The sequence below is a fragment of the Globicephala melas genome, chromosome 11 (genome assembly GCF_963455315.2).
Source record: "Globicephala melas chromosome 11, mGloMel1.2, whole genome shotgun sequence".
NCBI lineage: Eukaryota > Metazoa > Chordata > Mammalia > Artiodactyla > Delphinidae > Globicephala > Globicephala melas.
Window position 1 is genome coordinate 82,744,083 of NC_083324.2, and position 14,930 is coordinate 82,759,012.

General features: G+C 46.0%; 1 protein-coding gene and 2 pseudogenes across 1 annotated transcript in view; 2 read left to right on the plus strand and 1 right to left on the minus strand.

The window, feature by feature from the left end:
* Positions 1-14,930, plus strand: part of LOC115866076 (cytidine monophosphate-N-acetylneuraminic acid hydroxylase) — a 265,229-nt gene that overhangs the window by 221,617 nt on the left and 28,682 nt on the right. Inside the window, exons 7-9 of the mRNA XM_070046773.1 lie at positions 6,631-6,740; positions 8,987-9,177; positions 14,747-14,894. Of these exons, the coding sequence (XP_069902874.1) occupies positions 6,631-6,740; positions 8,987-9,177; positions 14,747-14,894 (449 nt within the window). The remainder of the gene's footprint in view (positions 1-6,630; positions 6,741-8,986; positions 9,178-14,746; positions 14,895-14,930) is intronic.
* Positions 4,000-5,649, plus strand: LOC115866077 (myc-associated zinc finger protein-like; annotated as a pseudogene).
* LOC115866037 (tissue alpha-L-fucosidase-like) lies at positions 11,833-14,667 on the minus strand (annotated as a pseudogene).

Consider the following 14,930-nt stretch of genomic DNA (forward strand, 5'->3'; position numbering starts at 1 on the left):
TGCTTCACTTCCATGCATAAATGCATTATCTTTGTGCGAGGGGCATAAAAACTTTTATGGTGTTTGCTTTGAAATAATAGTTAAGAGTTACAGACTCTTATTTTTTTCTGCTTTTCTTGAGAGAGAACAATTCTAAAGAAGGAAAATCCTTAAGAGTGGATATCAATGCAGTTTTCTGAGAGGCTTCCATAATACCTTGTATTTTTGAAATGGTATTTGCTAGTATATAATTTTGTTTGTCCAATACTGAACTTTCTTTTTAACTCTTCATTCTTTGAAGGTAAAATAATTGCCATAATAATTCTATTATTTTTTAAATCCCTTCTCTGTGCCAGGCATAGTGCTAGACCCTACAGGATTTGTTCTATAACTCTGCAAAGTATGTATCATAAGCCTATTTTACAGATCAGGAAACTGCATCCCAGGATATGATAATAGGCAGCCCAGTCATAATCCCAACCCAGATGTTTCCAAATCCAGCATTCTTTCTATTTCACGACAATGTTTTCTGGCAATCATATAGCCTGGAAATAATAATAAGATGTATCTTTATTATATCACTTGCATTTTCAAGGACATAGTTTAATAAGAATAGTGCTATTAAGCATCCTTTGTGTGTTCCTGATTTTATTAAGAAAGCCAATTGTGTTTTACTATTAAATAAGTTGATAACTATTACTAGGAAAAATATTAATTAATATGCTTCTATTAAATTCTTAAGCAATATTTAAAAGGTATAAAAATAACAGAGTGAACAGCCATGTGCCCAGTGCTCAGCTTAAGACATAAATCATTAACAGCAGAAGATCTTTAAATACCTTTCCTTGATCATGTTACATATCCCCTCATCCCCCAGAGGTAATCACTCTTCTGAATTTGGGGTTTCAGGATAGCGATTCTTATTTATTGTATTAGTTATATTCACAAAAGGAAAAAAGATGGCCCCCTCAAATTGGGATAATTTGTAGAGCGTGTTTTCATCAAAGGATATTTTATAAGGTGTGGATGTGGGAGAATCACAGGGAAGGTGGAGTAACCTGGAGTTGATAACAGCCAAATTATCTGTCTTTAGGCCCAAAGGGATGAGGGGGGAGCAGTTTCCAGAATCTGGAAGAAGAGAGAGTCATAAAGAATTGGCTTCTATGAGATAAGCAGTGACCTCTGTCCATGCCCAGAGCATAACTAGTTCAAGGTGACCTTACAGGGAAAGAGCCAGAGGTATAAGTGACCCAACCTCACTGAATTCTCTTATCATCTCACCCTGGAGCTTCCCAATAGCCAAACTCACCTAAAAGGAGGAGAGTGTGGGAGCCCTTTGATGTGGTCCAGCTAAGTCAACCTCCTGAAGGAGACAGTAGGTGGACAAGGGTGCAGACAGGTAGAGAAGAAGGGGTTTGTAGGGACCAGCTGAAGCTATCTGGTGTGATCATGTTTCTAGCTTTTAAAGTGCTCTTTTAAAAATGAAAAAGTAATATACTTTATTTGGGGCTTTTGTTGAGATAATCTTATATCTAAATTTCCCAACTTGAGGTGCCCAGTCTGGGCAGGAGCAGTGCCTGGGTTGGGAGAGGGGGCTGTGCACCCCAAGAGAGTCTTGGGAGACATGGAATGATGACCATTAATTAATCAATTAACTCAACAGATATTTAACAAATGCCAATTGTGAGTCAGGCAACGTTCTTGGCACACTACTGACAGAGCATCAAACAAACCACGATGCTAGCTCTCACAGAGCTCATAGTCTTATAGGGGAGACAGACCATAAACAAACAATATACAATATGTCCAGTGACAATAGGGCTAGGAAGAAAAAAATGAGGGTAGAGGGCTGGAGAGTGCTCTTTGAGATGGTGTGGTCAGAAAGCCCTGTCTGATAATATGACAGCTGAGTCCCAAATGAAGCCAGGTAGTGGGCAGTGCTGTAATACTGAGGAGAGCTTTCCAAGGAGATCGTCTAAATGTGTCATCAGTGTGTCAGGGGCAGAGAGGGAGAATATGTAGCCACGAGGGCGAAGCTAGGGCAGTGAGAGAGCAAAACAGACTTTAGGGGAGGTAATTCTTTAAGTTTTCAACTCTTCTTTATTACAGTCCCTCAAGTTGACCTTGAAAATTGAAATTTGACAGCATATATAAGTTTTCGTTTTCAACTATTAGGGAACATTAAAAAAATGCACCATTTTTCATTTTAGGGGTAATTTTTACCTCAGTTTCTTCCATTAGCAGTTGTCTTAAAGTGAGTATAATTATTCATTTGGAAAGTGTAGGCAAAATATTTTTTTTATATGCTTTGAAGAAGGGAGGAAAATGCTTGGCTTTGAGGGCAGGGCAATGATGCCATTTCCACAGGGACTGCTTTGGTCTAGGACCTCATTTGCTTCCATTGAGCAGTTAGTAAAATTGCTGACACTTATTAGGATGACTGTCCTTGGAGGTGGCTGGGGTTATAGATAAAAACACTGAAGAATGGAGAAGTCAAGTAAGGTGTCCAAGGTCATCCAGCTATTAAGCTATTAAGTGGGAGAGTGAGGGCTCCAAACAGGCCATCTTTCTCCTGAGTGCATGTCCATCAGTGGTTTGCTGATGGCCTCCCAAAACAATGGGGAGGGCTCTCAAATATGGTCCTGCCTCCCTCCAATTGATCCTCTCCATGTGTCTCACAGTGGTCTTCCTAAAATTAAGTTCTGATTTTAATACTCCCTTCCTATAGCATTTAGGTATTGCTTTCAGCCATTGTAATAGAAAACGCAAATAACAGTGGCCCAATCATATCTGAGGTTTTCTTATATCACAAGAAGTTGGAAAGCAGGCAGTCTTGGGCATTACGGCTGTTGGTTAATCAAGGAGCCAGGCTCCTTCTGTCTTCCCATTCTGTCATCCTTAGTATCTGACTTTTTTCCTCAGGGTCTCAGGATGGCTTCTGCTCCTCCAAGCATGGCAACCAAGTTTCACACAAGGGGCGGGGGGAAGATGAAGGGTGAACAGTCCAGATCCGTTGAGTTTGTTCCTCTTTGTCAGGAAAATAAACGTGTTCCTGGAAGTCCCACTAGTACACTTCTGCTCACATCTCACTGGGCAGAACTATATAAACTGTACGTAGAGCTATGGCCACTCATAATTGCAAGGGGGCCTGGGAAATCATGATCTTTAGATAGGTGTATCACCACTCCTTAAAAAAAAAATTAGATGCTAATAGTAAAGAAGGAGAAAATAGATTTTGTGCAAGCCACCAGCACATCTGCTACAATTGCTTAAAATTCTTCATTGACCCCTCATTGCCACAAGATAAAATCCAAACTCCTCCTTAGCAGGGAATCTAGGGTCCTTCATGACTTTCTCTGACCTACCTGTCTATCCTGGCCTGGCTCAAACACCATTTTCCTCGGTCATAAATGAGTAGTCACTTTGTGCATATCAAGCTCTCATGCCTCTATGCCTTTCCACATGCTGTTGTCTCATCCTGTTTGCTTCACATCATCATATTTCTTTAGTTGGGCCCAGATGCCTCATCTTTCAAGTCTAGCTGGAGCATTACCTCCTATCTGAAATCTGCTTTGACTCTTAGAACCAAACTAGGTACTCCTTCCTAGATACTCCCATAGCACCTTGAACTCATCTCTAGCAATTATTCATTTGATGGTAATGAAGCTGTTGGTGTGTGGCTGTGTCCCTGATACACCTGAGATCTCATGAGTTCCTTAAGTGTAATATGAAGAAAGAAATGAATGGGGCGCCCTCCCCGAGGCGCCGCCGGGCGAGCTGCGCAGCTGGGGCGGAGGCTGTTCCCTCGCTCCCCCCACCCGCCCAGCCAGGCTCCAACCGCCGCAGCCCGCGCCCCCGGCCCCGCTGGGCCTCCCGCCCCCATCCAGGGGGCGTCGCCACCGCCATCGATGCTGCGCTCCACGGCCCGTCAGGCGCACTCCTTCCCTCCCTCCCTCCAGCCCGCCGGCTTGCGAGGGCGGCGGGGCGGCCCGCAGGCCATGCCTTCGGCGCAGCCCGCGCCCCCGGCCCCAGCTGAGCCCCGCCGTGGCGGAGGCCATGCTCCCCGTGTTCCCTTGTACGGTGCTGCGGCCTGGACTGGGCCTGGACTGCCGGGGGAGTGGGAGGTGGGCGGCCTCTTGAACTCCTTCCTGCCACCTGAGGGTCACTCCCAGAACCCCCCGCAGGTCGGGGCTGAGCTCCAGCCCGGCCTCTTTGCCTCCCAGGGCTGCGCCCAGAGTCCATTCCAGGCCGCGCCGGCGCCGGCGCCCCCACCCACGCTCCAGGCCCCGGCGGCCGAGCGTCTCCCGGTGGACTTACTCCGAGTTCTCGCCGCCGCCCAGGAGTCCGCCGCGGCCGCCGCCGTTGCTGCTGCGCCCCCGGCCCCGGCCGCCGCCTCCACTGTGGACCCAGCAGTTCTGAAGCAGCCCCCGGCGCCCCTTCCGCCGCCCCTACGGGTGTCGGCGCCCGCCGCCGAGGCCGCGCCCCCTGCCTCTGCCGCCACCATCGCCGCAGCTGCGGCCACCGCCGTCGTTGCCCCAACCGCGACGGTCGCTGTGGCCCCAGTCGCATCTGCCTTGGAGAAGCAGCGTAGAGCAAGGGGCCCTACCTCTGCGCCCTGTGCGCCAAGGAGTTCAAGAACGGCTACAGCCTCCGGAGGCACGACGTCATCCACACGGGAGCCAAAGCCAGCCGGGTCCCCTCGGGTGCTATGAAGATGCCCACCATGGTGCCCCTGAGCCTCCTGAACGTGCCCCAGCTGAGCGGAGCTGGCGGCCGAGCGGCTGCAGTGGCCGCGGGTGCCGTGGGTGCGGTGGAAAGCGCATGCAGAAGAACCACGCCTGCAAGATGTGCGGCGAGGCCTTCCGCGACGTCTACCACCGGAACCGACAGAAGGACCGCAGGAGCTACCACGTGTGCTCACACGACGGCGCAGTGCACAAGCCCTACAGCTGCTCCCACTGTGGCAAGAGCTTCCCCCCGGCGGGATCACCTCAACAGCCATGTCAGACAAGTGCACTCAACAGACCGGCCCTTCAGATGTGAGAACTGCGAGGCAGCTTTTGCTACGAAGATCAAGGATTGACTGCGGGTCCGCACAGTACGACACGAAGAGAAGGCGCCGGGTCATGTGTGTGGCAAGACGTTGAGCTCGGCTTATATTTCGGACCACGTGAAGGTGCGTAGCCAGGGCCCTCACCACGTCCGTGAGCTCCGCAACAAAGGCTTCACCACGGCAGCATACGGGCTGACCTCATCCTGTGCAAGCTGTGCAGCGTGTACTGCGAGACCCTGCCCAGCTGGCCGGCCACATGCGGACCCATGGGGGGTGACGCCCCTGTCCCGGAGACGCCTCCCCGGCCACAGCCCACCAGCTGAGGGGGACCCCCGCACCCACCTGGTACAAGTGAGGCCTGTCCAATGGTGGCGGCAGCCCCTCCCAGAGCTGTGGCTCCTCGGGGGCCGAGGGCGTGCGTGTGAGCTCTCAGCCACTTCCCTCCCAGCCCTGGTGAGCTCCAAGTTGGTGCGGGGGAGAGGGGAGAATGGAGGAAAGTCCCTCGGTACCATCTCCTCTTCCCCTGTCTCTCCCCACCAACTCCTCACTACTTGCCCTGCCAACCAAGGAGCCTCCAGAAGGAAAGGAGGAAGAAGTGTTTTCTTAGGGGAATTTGCTAGGTTTTAACGACTTGTTTCTCCTGCCCCTGATTTCTCCCTGTCAGACCTGACGCCATATGCACACCTGGCCCCTCAGTCGTGTTGAAGCCCCCTGGACGGTGGGCAGGGGTGGCAGAGGACAGGAGCGGCCCCTGCCCTCGCCCCCTCTCCTCTCTGTAAACCCCTGCCCTGCCCTTCCAGGGATTTGTGAGCCTTTCCCTCGGTGGTCCTCCTTGCTCTCCTCCTTCCAGTGTCCCCCTACTGTCTGCTGCCCCTCCCTGGGGAGTTGGTGCTTTTTGTTTTTTCCAGGAGGAGGGAGGAGAGGAAGGAAGGAAATTAAAGATTCTGCCCCAGAGAGGGGAAAAGGTGAGATTTGCGAAGGGCCCGAAGCAGGGAAGACACAGTTTGTACCTTCATAAGGTGAGGTTGTTTGGGGTCAGGCCCTAAACATCATCCTGCTTGAGAATCTGTCAGGGGGAAACAAGTCAAGGGGAGCAAAAGAAGGAGCCACTAGGGTCAGAGGTAGGGCAAGAGATGAATCTTAGGGGGCCAGGGTCAATGGGGGGATCCAGGGACCAGAGGTGCTCTCTGGGGGTGGGGGGAATGCAGCCACAGTGTCTCCCCCTTCCCTCTTCCACCCCAGCTCCAGCCCTGGCCTTTCCTTTTCATCCCTTCCCCCGCGACAGAAGCTGTGGCCCTGGCCATGTCATTGTCTTCCTGTATCCCCTGCATGTTCCCCACCCTTCACCCCCTCCTTTTGTGCAGACCCTATTACAATAAATTTTAAATTAAAAAAAAAAAAGAAATGAATGGGTGATGGTCTTCAGCCCTCATCTCAGTAGACGTTGCTTGGCCCAAATGAGCATTGCCTTTTGTTTTTATTTTCCTTTGATTTTTGTACTGTGTGTACCTGAGCCATGCACTTCCATTTCAGTGATGCTTTTTAAAACTCATTTCTGTTATTATTGTTAATTCAGATTTGTTCCCATTTGGTTCTAGTTGTGGAAAAGAATGAAGAAAATGGACTTTTGTTTCTAGAACTGAATCCTCCTAACCCCTGGGATTCAGAGCCCAGATCTCCTGAAGATTTGGCTTTTGGGGAAGTGCAGGTAAGGAAACATTAAATTGTAATAATCTTAAAAACAAAAACAGAACTAAGATTTCCTCTTATATATATATATTTACATCCGGTATTACCTTGAATATCCTTGGAGGTGGCTGGTTCGGGCATATAATATAGTTATTCTGAACTCTTGAGCACATTTTCTAGGAACCCCCAGAACTTGCCAGGGATTACAAGGAAATACATCCAGAAAAAAACAAAACAAAAAATCTTTTAGCGGAGGTCCCAGAGGAGAGTCTTGCAAAACTACTGGCGGAAGTTCCGAAATTGCCCTTGATACCAAATCACTATCAGGTAAAACGGCCAGTTGTATATTTCTGCACGTTGCCCTGAGAACTTTACAAACCTTCCTGTGCATTCTCCTACCTTTAGAAGAGAGTTTGCTCCAGAGAAAACACTTTGATAGTTTGAGAGAGGTAAACAATCAAAAATTAAATTTTCTGGAGTATTTGAGAATCTTTTCATTTGAGAAAATGCACTGTCACTTTTTTGAGGAAACAAATGGGAACCTATTAGAATAGGCATAATCACCTGAATTTGATTTCTTTTTATTTTTTTATAGATTTATTTATTTATTTTTGGCTGCGTTGGGTCTTCGTTGCTGCGCGTGGGTTTTTCTCTAGTTGCAGAGAGCGAGGGCTACTCTTCGCTGTGGTGCGTGGGCTTCTCATTGCAGTGGCTGCTCTTGTTGCGGAGCACGGGCTCTGGGCGCGTGGGCTCAGTAGTTGTGGTGCACGGGCTTAGTTGCTTCGCGGCATGTGGGATCTTCCCGGACCAAGGCTCCAACCCATGTCCCCTGCATCAGCAGGAGGGTTCTTAACCACTGCGCCACCAGGGAAGCCCTGATTTCTTGATCTCTCCTTACCCTCTTTATTGGCTTTTCACACTGGAGTTTCTATTACCTTATCTCTGCTCCTGGTGTTTTCCTTTTTCCTGTGGATATGCCAGATCAGGGGAAGGAAGTGAGGGATTGATTTAGAATCCTCTAGTCTATGCCAGTCTCTAAGTCACTGTTTATAGCCATTCTCAGAGGATCCTGACATCTGAGTGAGTCAGCAGGTAATTTAGAAGAGAAAGCCTTACAAACCTGTTTAGCCAGGCTGCATGGCTATGCCAACCCAGTCTCGGGTGGCCTCAGCCTGCAGCGTCTTGAAGCAGAATCTCAGTTCCCTGACCAGAGATTGAAGCCAGGCCATGGCAGTGAGAGCACTGACTGCTAACCACTAGACCACGAGGGCCAGTGACAAGGCCTTGGCTCGTCTGCTCTGTAGAAATACATTTCAACAAGAGACGAAAAGTAGTGAAACAAGTAAAGTTTTTATTAGGAGGAAGAATGTACGTGTGAATAAACACACATGGGTGGGCTCGGAGAGAGATAGTTGTCCCTTCGTGGTAGTTTAAATCACTTATATCGGGCATTTCTTCGAAGTTTCCTCTGGCCAGTCACCTTGCTTTGCCTGGCTCTGAGTCTGTATTTGGTTATAACTCAGGGTCCTCCCCTGTGTGTGTGTGCGTCTCTTAGCCAAGATGGATTCTAGTCCAGAGGCCTATGGGAAGGTTGACATCACCTACTGTGGGGTGGCGCCCCCTCCCTTTCTGGCCCCCCGAGGAGCCTTTCTGCACAGGTGTAGTCAGGAAGGTCTCCTTGACCTCGAGAATGAGGTATATGTGGTCTCTTTATCTCTTATCTGGGCAGGACTCAGCTCCTCTCTGCTCCAGCTATTATCTTTGTCTTGGAGTATCTGTCCACAGGTGACAAACTCTAGCTGCTCAGCCTGGGGCCCATCTATCTCCTGCCTTAAACCCACCAGGAATCATTCATTCGTGTACCTATTCCCAGCCACTCCAGCATTTAAATCCCCAAGTGTCTGCCATAACATCTCTAATTGCCCTTCCTTGTAAATTGTGCTTTGAAGGACTGGCCACAAACGCTATTCTGCAGTGCAGGCTGTAAATAAATATTTAGGAGCTAATTTAAAGAGAGTAGGGCTGGGTAAATCAATTGGTTTGACACCTAAAACCCACCATGAACACTTCTATTCTACTAAACTAGTGACCTGTGCTGAGAGTTGTATTCTATATAAACGCTCCTGCTGGGTCTCACTTGCATCCTGTTTCACTGAACAGGCTTAGGAGCCAAGTTCTCCAATGGGACTTGCCAGCTAAGCAGCTGAGTTCATTTTTGCTGGCTGGTGATGATATAATAATCTGAATCTCGCTGTCTTCCGACAGATAACATACCTGACCCATGCCTGCATGGACCTCAAGCTGGGAGACAAGAGGATGGTGTTTGACCCTTGGTTAATCGGTCCTGCTTTTGCCCGAGGATGGTGGTTACTGCATGAGCCTCCATCTGACTGGCTGGAGAGGCTGTACCAAGCGGACCTAATTTACATCAGTCACATGCACTCAGACCATCTGAGGTAATGAAGTCTGAGCACTCAACTCTGAAGAAAATGCTGCAGTAAAGGCATCGCTGGTTTTCAGGTTCTTTTGCAATCACTGCTCATTTTGAGGTAGATTCAGTTGGGCTGATGATAAGAGGACTAATTTAGATAAATGCTTACATTTGCATAGCATAATTTTTAAAGTGCTTTCACGTTTTATACCACTGGGAATGCGAAAGGAGCTATTGTGGGAAGGAGGACAGGGGTTAATAACCCTCCACCCTCTCACTTCCCACCCTCAGGGTACTTGGTGAAAGTCTAGGTTTAAGGATTATTAATGTTGACCCCTTTTTTTTTTTTTTTTTTTTTTGCGGTACGCAGGCCTCTCACTGCTGTGGCCTCTTCCGTTGCGGAGCACAGGCTCCGGACACGCGGGCTCAGCGGCCATGGCTCACGGGCCCAGCCACTCCGCGGCATGCAGGATCTTCCCAGACCGGGGCACATCCCCTGCATCAGCAGGCGGACTCTCAACCACTGTGCCACCAGGAAAACCCCCCTTTTTTAGTTCAACATTTATGGTAGGAAGCAGCACACGTTTCCGATAAAGGGCCAGGGTGTAACTTTTCGGCTTCACAAGCCATATGGTTGGTGTTGCAGTGACACAGTTCTGCTGTTGTGGCACCAAAGCAGCCATAAACGGTCCTGAATCAGCCTGATTGTCTTCTAATAAACCTTATTTATGGACGACGACATGTGAATACCATAAAATTTTAATGTGTCACCAAATAGGATTGCCCTTCTGATTTCCTTTTCAACCACTTAAAAGGGTAGAAGGTTTTCCTAGCTTACAGCAGCAGGTCGCTGTGGTTTGCCAACTCCTGATTCGTAGCATTTCAACAGCACTGAGCTCCCAGCTTTTGAACCCTGAGTCCACTTCGTCCTTCATTGAAACCAGAGCCATGTGATACTAAGGATAGGAACTGAAACTTCCTTAACCCCAGCAATCAAAAAGGAGGAAGAGGAACTTGGATTTACAAAACCACACACATTTGTGAATGAACTGTTACCAGAAGAGGCAGGGTCATATTCCCAATCCCCTGGTGTCATTTCAGGGTCCTGTTTGTTCATGCTTATTCAGAAGTTTGTGTCACGACTGCTGGGCTGCCAGTGTAAACATCTAGCAGTGCCCACAGTGTTCTAAAATGAAGCAACTTCACCGTATTTTTTTCTGTGACTTTATATGACAAAATTTACGTGAAGGACATACTTTGATCGAAATGTCCATGGTGAGGGAAAATATGTTGTTTGCTGGACCCTTGATTTTTCTATTGAAAGCATATGAGATCTCTAAGGCACGAGTATGTTCTCTCTTTTTTTTAAGGAAACGGTTTAAAAACAAGTAATTAACTGCTTTAGTAACAAATTACCTGCAACACACTTAAAAATTGAACATCACCCACGGGGATATTGTGGTGCCACAATTAAAAATCGACTTGTCCACCGCACAACACCTTTGTCCATACAAGCCTCTGGAATCAAACACATACAACTGCAGAATTACGAGACGCCTGGGTTCATGCATTGTATAATAACAGTATTGTGTGGTACTAATTTCATATAGCCTGTATAGAGAGAACAGTATCACATAAACCAGGTGATTGCTTTATAGTACCTGTTACAAGATGCCATTGCCTAAGGTCCTGATGAGGGACATTCCATGGGAAAGTCCTGAATTTTAGGGAAGATAAGAACTTTTCAAGTCACTTAGCCCAGTTATTTCTCAACCACTGTCCTGAAAACCAGTTTCATTTCAATTTCAGGGAATTGTGTGGGCAAAGTTGCCAGGCATTAGACACTGGTCCTCTCCTGTAGTATCACAGTGCATTGGTTGTGTAGTGTACTGTAATAGTTTATTACTGAAAGTTACCGAAACTTATAGTTTTCACTCCTTTGAGTTTATTTCTCTGATATAGAATAGACCCTTACTTTTTGACTCTTACCTAGTCAACTAATAAACACCAAAGTCATTTGTCCCCAGTCCTCTTGTCTGACCTTGATTTACTGAATAAAACCTCCTTTATTTACAAAAACAAGGGGGAAAGGCCAATGTGCTTTAGAAAAGTCTTTTTTTTTTGGTAGAAAATAATTTGATGTACAAATTTATTTATCTGATTGTATTAAAGAAAGCAGGACAGAATCACATTCATTTTCTTCCTAGTATCACTGTAAATAGACTGAATTTCAGAGCTCTTAGTTTGCTTTGGAAACTTCTAAAAAGCCGCCTGGTAGCAGCCTAGGAAGCATTTTCCTTCCCCTCCAGGATCTCTTGCTCCCGGGGGTAGGTGGGGGGAATTGGTCACCTTTGATGCTAAATAAATAGCATGTGGTGGATTTTGCCAAATCCTTTTCAGCTCCTCCTATAGGCAACAGGATGGCTTGGCTTATTCTTGATCTGAAGTCATTTGAATAAACAAGCAAGTTATGAAACACAGAATGGAGTGAAGTTTCCATCGTAGATAATTCCCAAAGTTAGGATGAGCTTCACTGTTCAATCCCTTCTGCTGATCAGAGAGAGAGATGCTAGCAATGGATCTCAGATCTCTGATCCTGTGAGACATCAGCGTAACGTAATCCATTCCTTTTATTAAAATGCGTTGGAAAAGAGATGTCTGAGTAGACAAGAGTAGTTTATTACAGTGATGGTACTATAAAGGGAAAATCAGAGTGCAGGCAGTGTCCCTCTCTTGTTGAACTCCAGTGGTCACTCCATCCTGTCAGCTTTACAGTCCAAGCAAACTCCGTCGGAAGAGCAGAGGGTGGTAACTGGGACAGGTACATGAGGAGACCTTTACCTGGATTTGTGGACCACTTCATATCGTTTTCGATTCCCAGCTTTGTTCACTCTGTAGTCGAAGTAGTTATGGGGGATTTAAGGCTTAAGATTCCATCTTCTGGCCAGTGCAGGAAAATGGCATAAACAGCTGATCCTTTTGAGGTATACCACACAGAGGTCGTGTTTTCTTCAGATTGTACCCTCCATGGTTTGGAGGCATAGATAGCCTCCCCATTGATGCTCAGCCACTCCCCAACAGCAAGAAGCCTTTCTTGGAAGATGCGAGCAATCGGTCCATCTTTAGTTGGTCCAATGTTGAGAAGATAGTTGCCTCCCAAACTTACTGTCTGAATCAGTTCCGAAATGTTTTGAGGTTCACTTGTGATGTCACCCATTGCCATGTTGTGACGATAGCCCCAGGACAGCTTGTCTGTTGAGGTGCACATCTCCCACTTGTGATCTGGCAAGGTCTCTGGCTTGAATTTGTCTTGACAGTTGTAGTATCATCCGTGGCAACAGTAAATGACCTCATAGGCCATTTACTATGACCACATCCTTAACTGGCCTATCATTGTAGAGCAAGCAAGAAAATTTGTAGAGTTCCAATAAGTATCAGGACGTTCCCACTCTCCATCAGACCAAATCAAGTCAGGTTTGTACCTGTTTAAGGCTTGTAAGTAACAAGAGCTAGGATTCGAATACAAATCTGCCAGATGCCAGATCCTCTTCAGGGTCCGGCAGACCATGTTGCCCTTCTTCAAGGCTCTGCTAACGAGGTCATATAGCTCTGGCATTGTTTTCGCACGGACAAAATGCTGTGTTTTGAAGCCATTTTTCTTATCACATAGGTAGAGAGGATGGAACCATTCTAAGAGTGGGTGATAGAGTCCATAGCGTATGTTCCTCTTTCGGATGGCTGTTCCCAACTCACCAGCCAAATCATGATGGGGCCCCAGATCCTTAGAGTTCCAGTTCCGAGACGCAGGACTTGGCCAGTTTTTGAAGCCTTCATGATGCTTTGTTGTCAGGACTGCATACCTGCTGGTGTTGGAGGGTCTCCTGCAGAGGTGGGGCGTGGCTGTGGCTCACCGTGAGGACAAGGACACTGACAGCAGAAGTTCTGGGCTAGAAAACAGTCTTTAGTCAAAGAAGTGTGATTTATTATGTTAATATATGAGTATCGTAATGGATGATATTATTAATAGATGCCAGTAAGAATTGTCAACAATTTAAAAATTGCAAAGCAATAAACATCCATTTTAGAATAACTGATCCTGACTCCTAAAGTCCTTTAAAGTAGAAGATTTAGGTGGTTCACCCAGAGACTGAAGACGTGTTCAAAGAATCCTTGATTTTTTGAATCCTTTGTTTTTAGAGAAGAAAACCTACTGATTTTTTTCGTCTGGATTCTACTTATTTAATATAGTTCTGGAACTTGAATATTAGTGAAGTTAATAAGTGCTGATGTGCTGATTTTGTTTATACTTTTCTTACTATTAAATACCTTATTTCACCTGACATTATACTCTATGCACAAGTCTGATTCTTAAACCAGATAGTACATTCATTAAAGTTGGAATTGCCTTCTTTTTTTTTTTGAACCTTTTATTTTATATTGGAGTATAGTTGATTAACAATGTTGTGCTAGTTTCAGGTGTACAGCAAAGTGACTCAGTTATACATATACATGTATCTATTCTTTTTCAAATTCTTTTCCCATTTAGGTTGTTACATAATATTGAGCAGAGTTCCCTGTGCTGTACAGTAGGTCCTTGTTGGTTATCCATTTTAAATATAGCAGTGTGTACATGTCAATCTCAAATTGTCTTCTAATAGAAGAAGCACTAAGTTTAGGATCAGAAAACCTGAATTTGAATACCAATTTACTATCTGTTAGTCATGTATTTCTGAATATGTGTCCTCATTTATTAAAAGCAAACAAAAAATTAGAGGGTTTTTTGGTGAGAATCAAATAAAATAACGTGAAAGTGCCTAGCACCATGACTGATATATAATAGATATCTAAACAGCCATTTATTTGTTTATTATTCATGTTTTACCATACCCCACAGTGGTATATAATTCTTTTATGTAATGAATTCTCAGAAATGAGAATTGACAATCTATGTAGGTACTAAAAAAATGCTTGGATGGTTAATGGTGGGTGTACTGAGTTGGGATTGCTACAAATGCTGAATGTCATTTTCCTCTATACTAGATTTTACTGTCTTGCCTACCTGCTAACCAACTCTCCTAAAGGACAAAGAACTCATTCTTTATACCACAGTGTGACTGTCAACCTTTGACGGTTGAAAAACTGTCTCCAGTGATGGGCAGTTCATAGGTTCTCCTTGTTTAATGGCCGAGACCTTTCTCTTATTGGGAGCTGCTAGTTGAGGGATGAGAAAAAATGAAGATCATGGAGACCTTCACCTACCAGAAACCTCTTCAGCAGGACTTTTCCACTCTGCAACTTCTGTTAGAACTACCCTTGCTCAAAGCAGCATCAGTGTGGAAGATGGAATTTGCACTCCTGGTTTGATGTACACACTGTGGTATATGGTATGTTCTCACAATAAAGAGAAATCTCCTAGGAAACTCCCCTCATTGTTACAGTCAACCTTGAGAAAAAACTCTTCTTTTGGACTCTGCAGAGAGTCTGGTATTTCAGTACCTTCCTTCTTGGTCAACATGGTGTAAGGAGCAGACTGTCTCTTATACTAGATGATTCTATTTTTTCACCTTTCAACCTTTGAATTCTTCTGATCCTAGTTACCCCACACTGAAGAAGGTTGCTGGAAGAAGACCAGATATTCCCATTTATGTCGGAAACACGGAAAGACCTGTCTTTTGGAATCTGAAGCGGAGTGGTGTCCAGTTGACTAATATCAATGTAGTGCCATTTGGAATATGGCAGCAGGTCAGACATCTGTGTTCTTTCCATACTTTTCAGTTA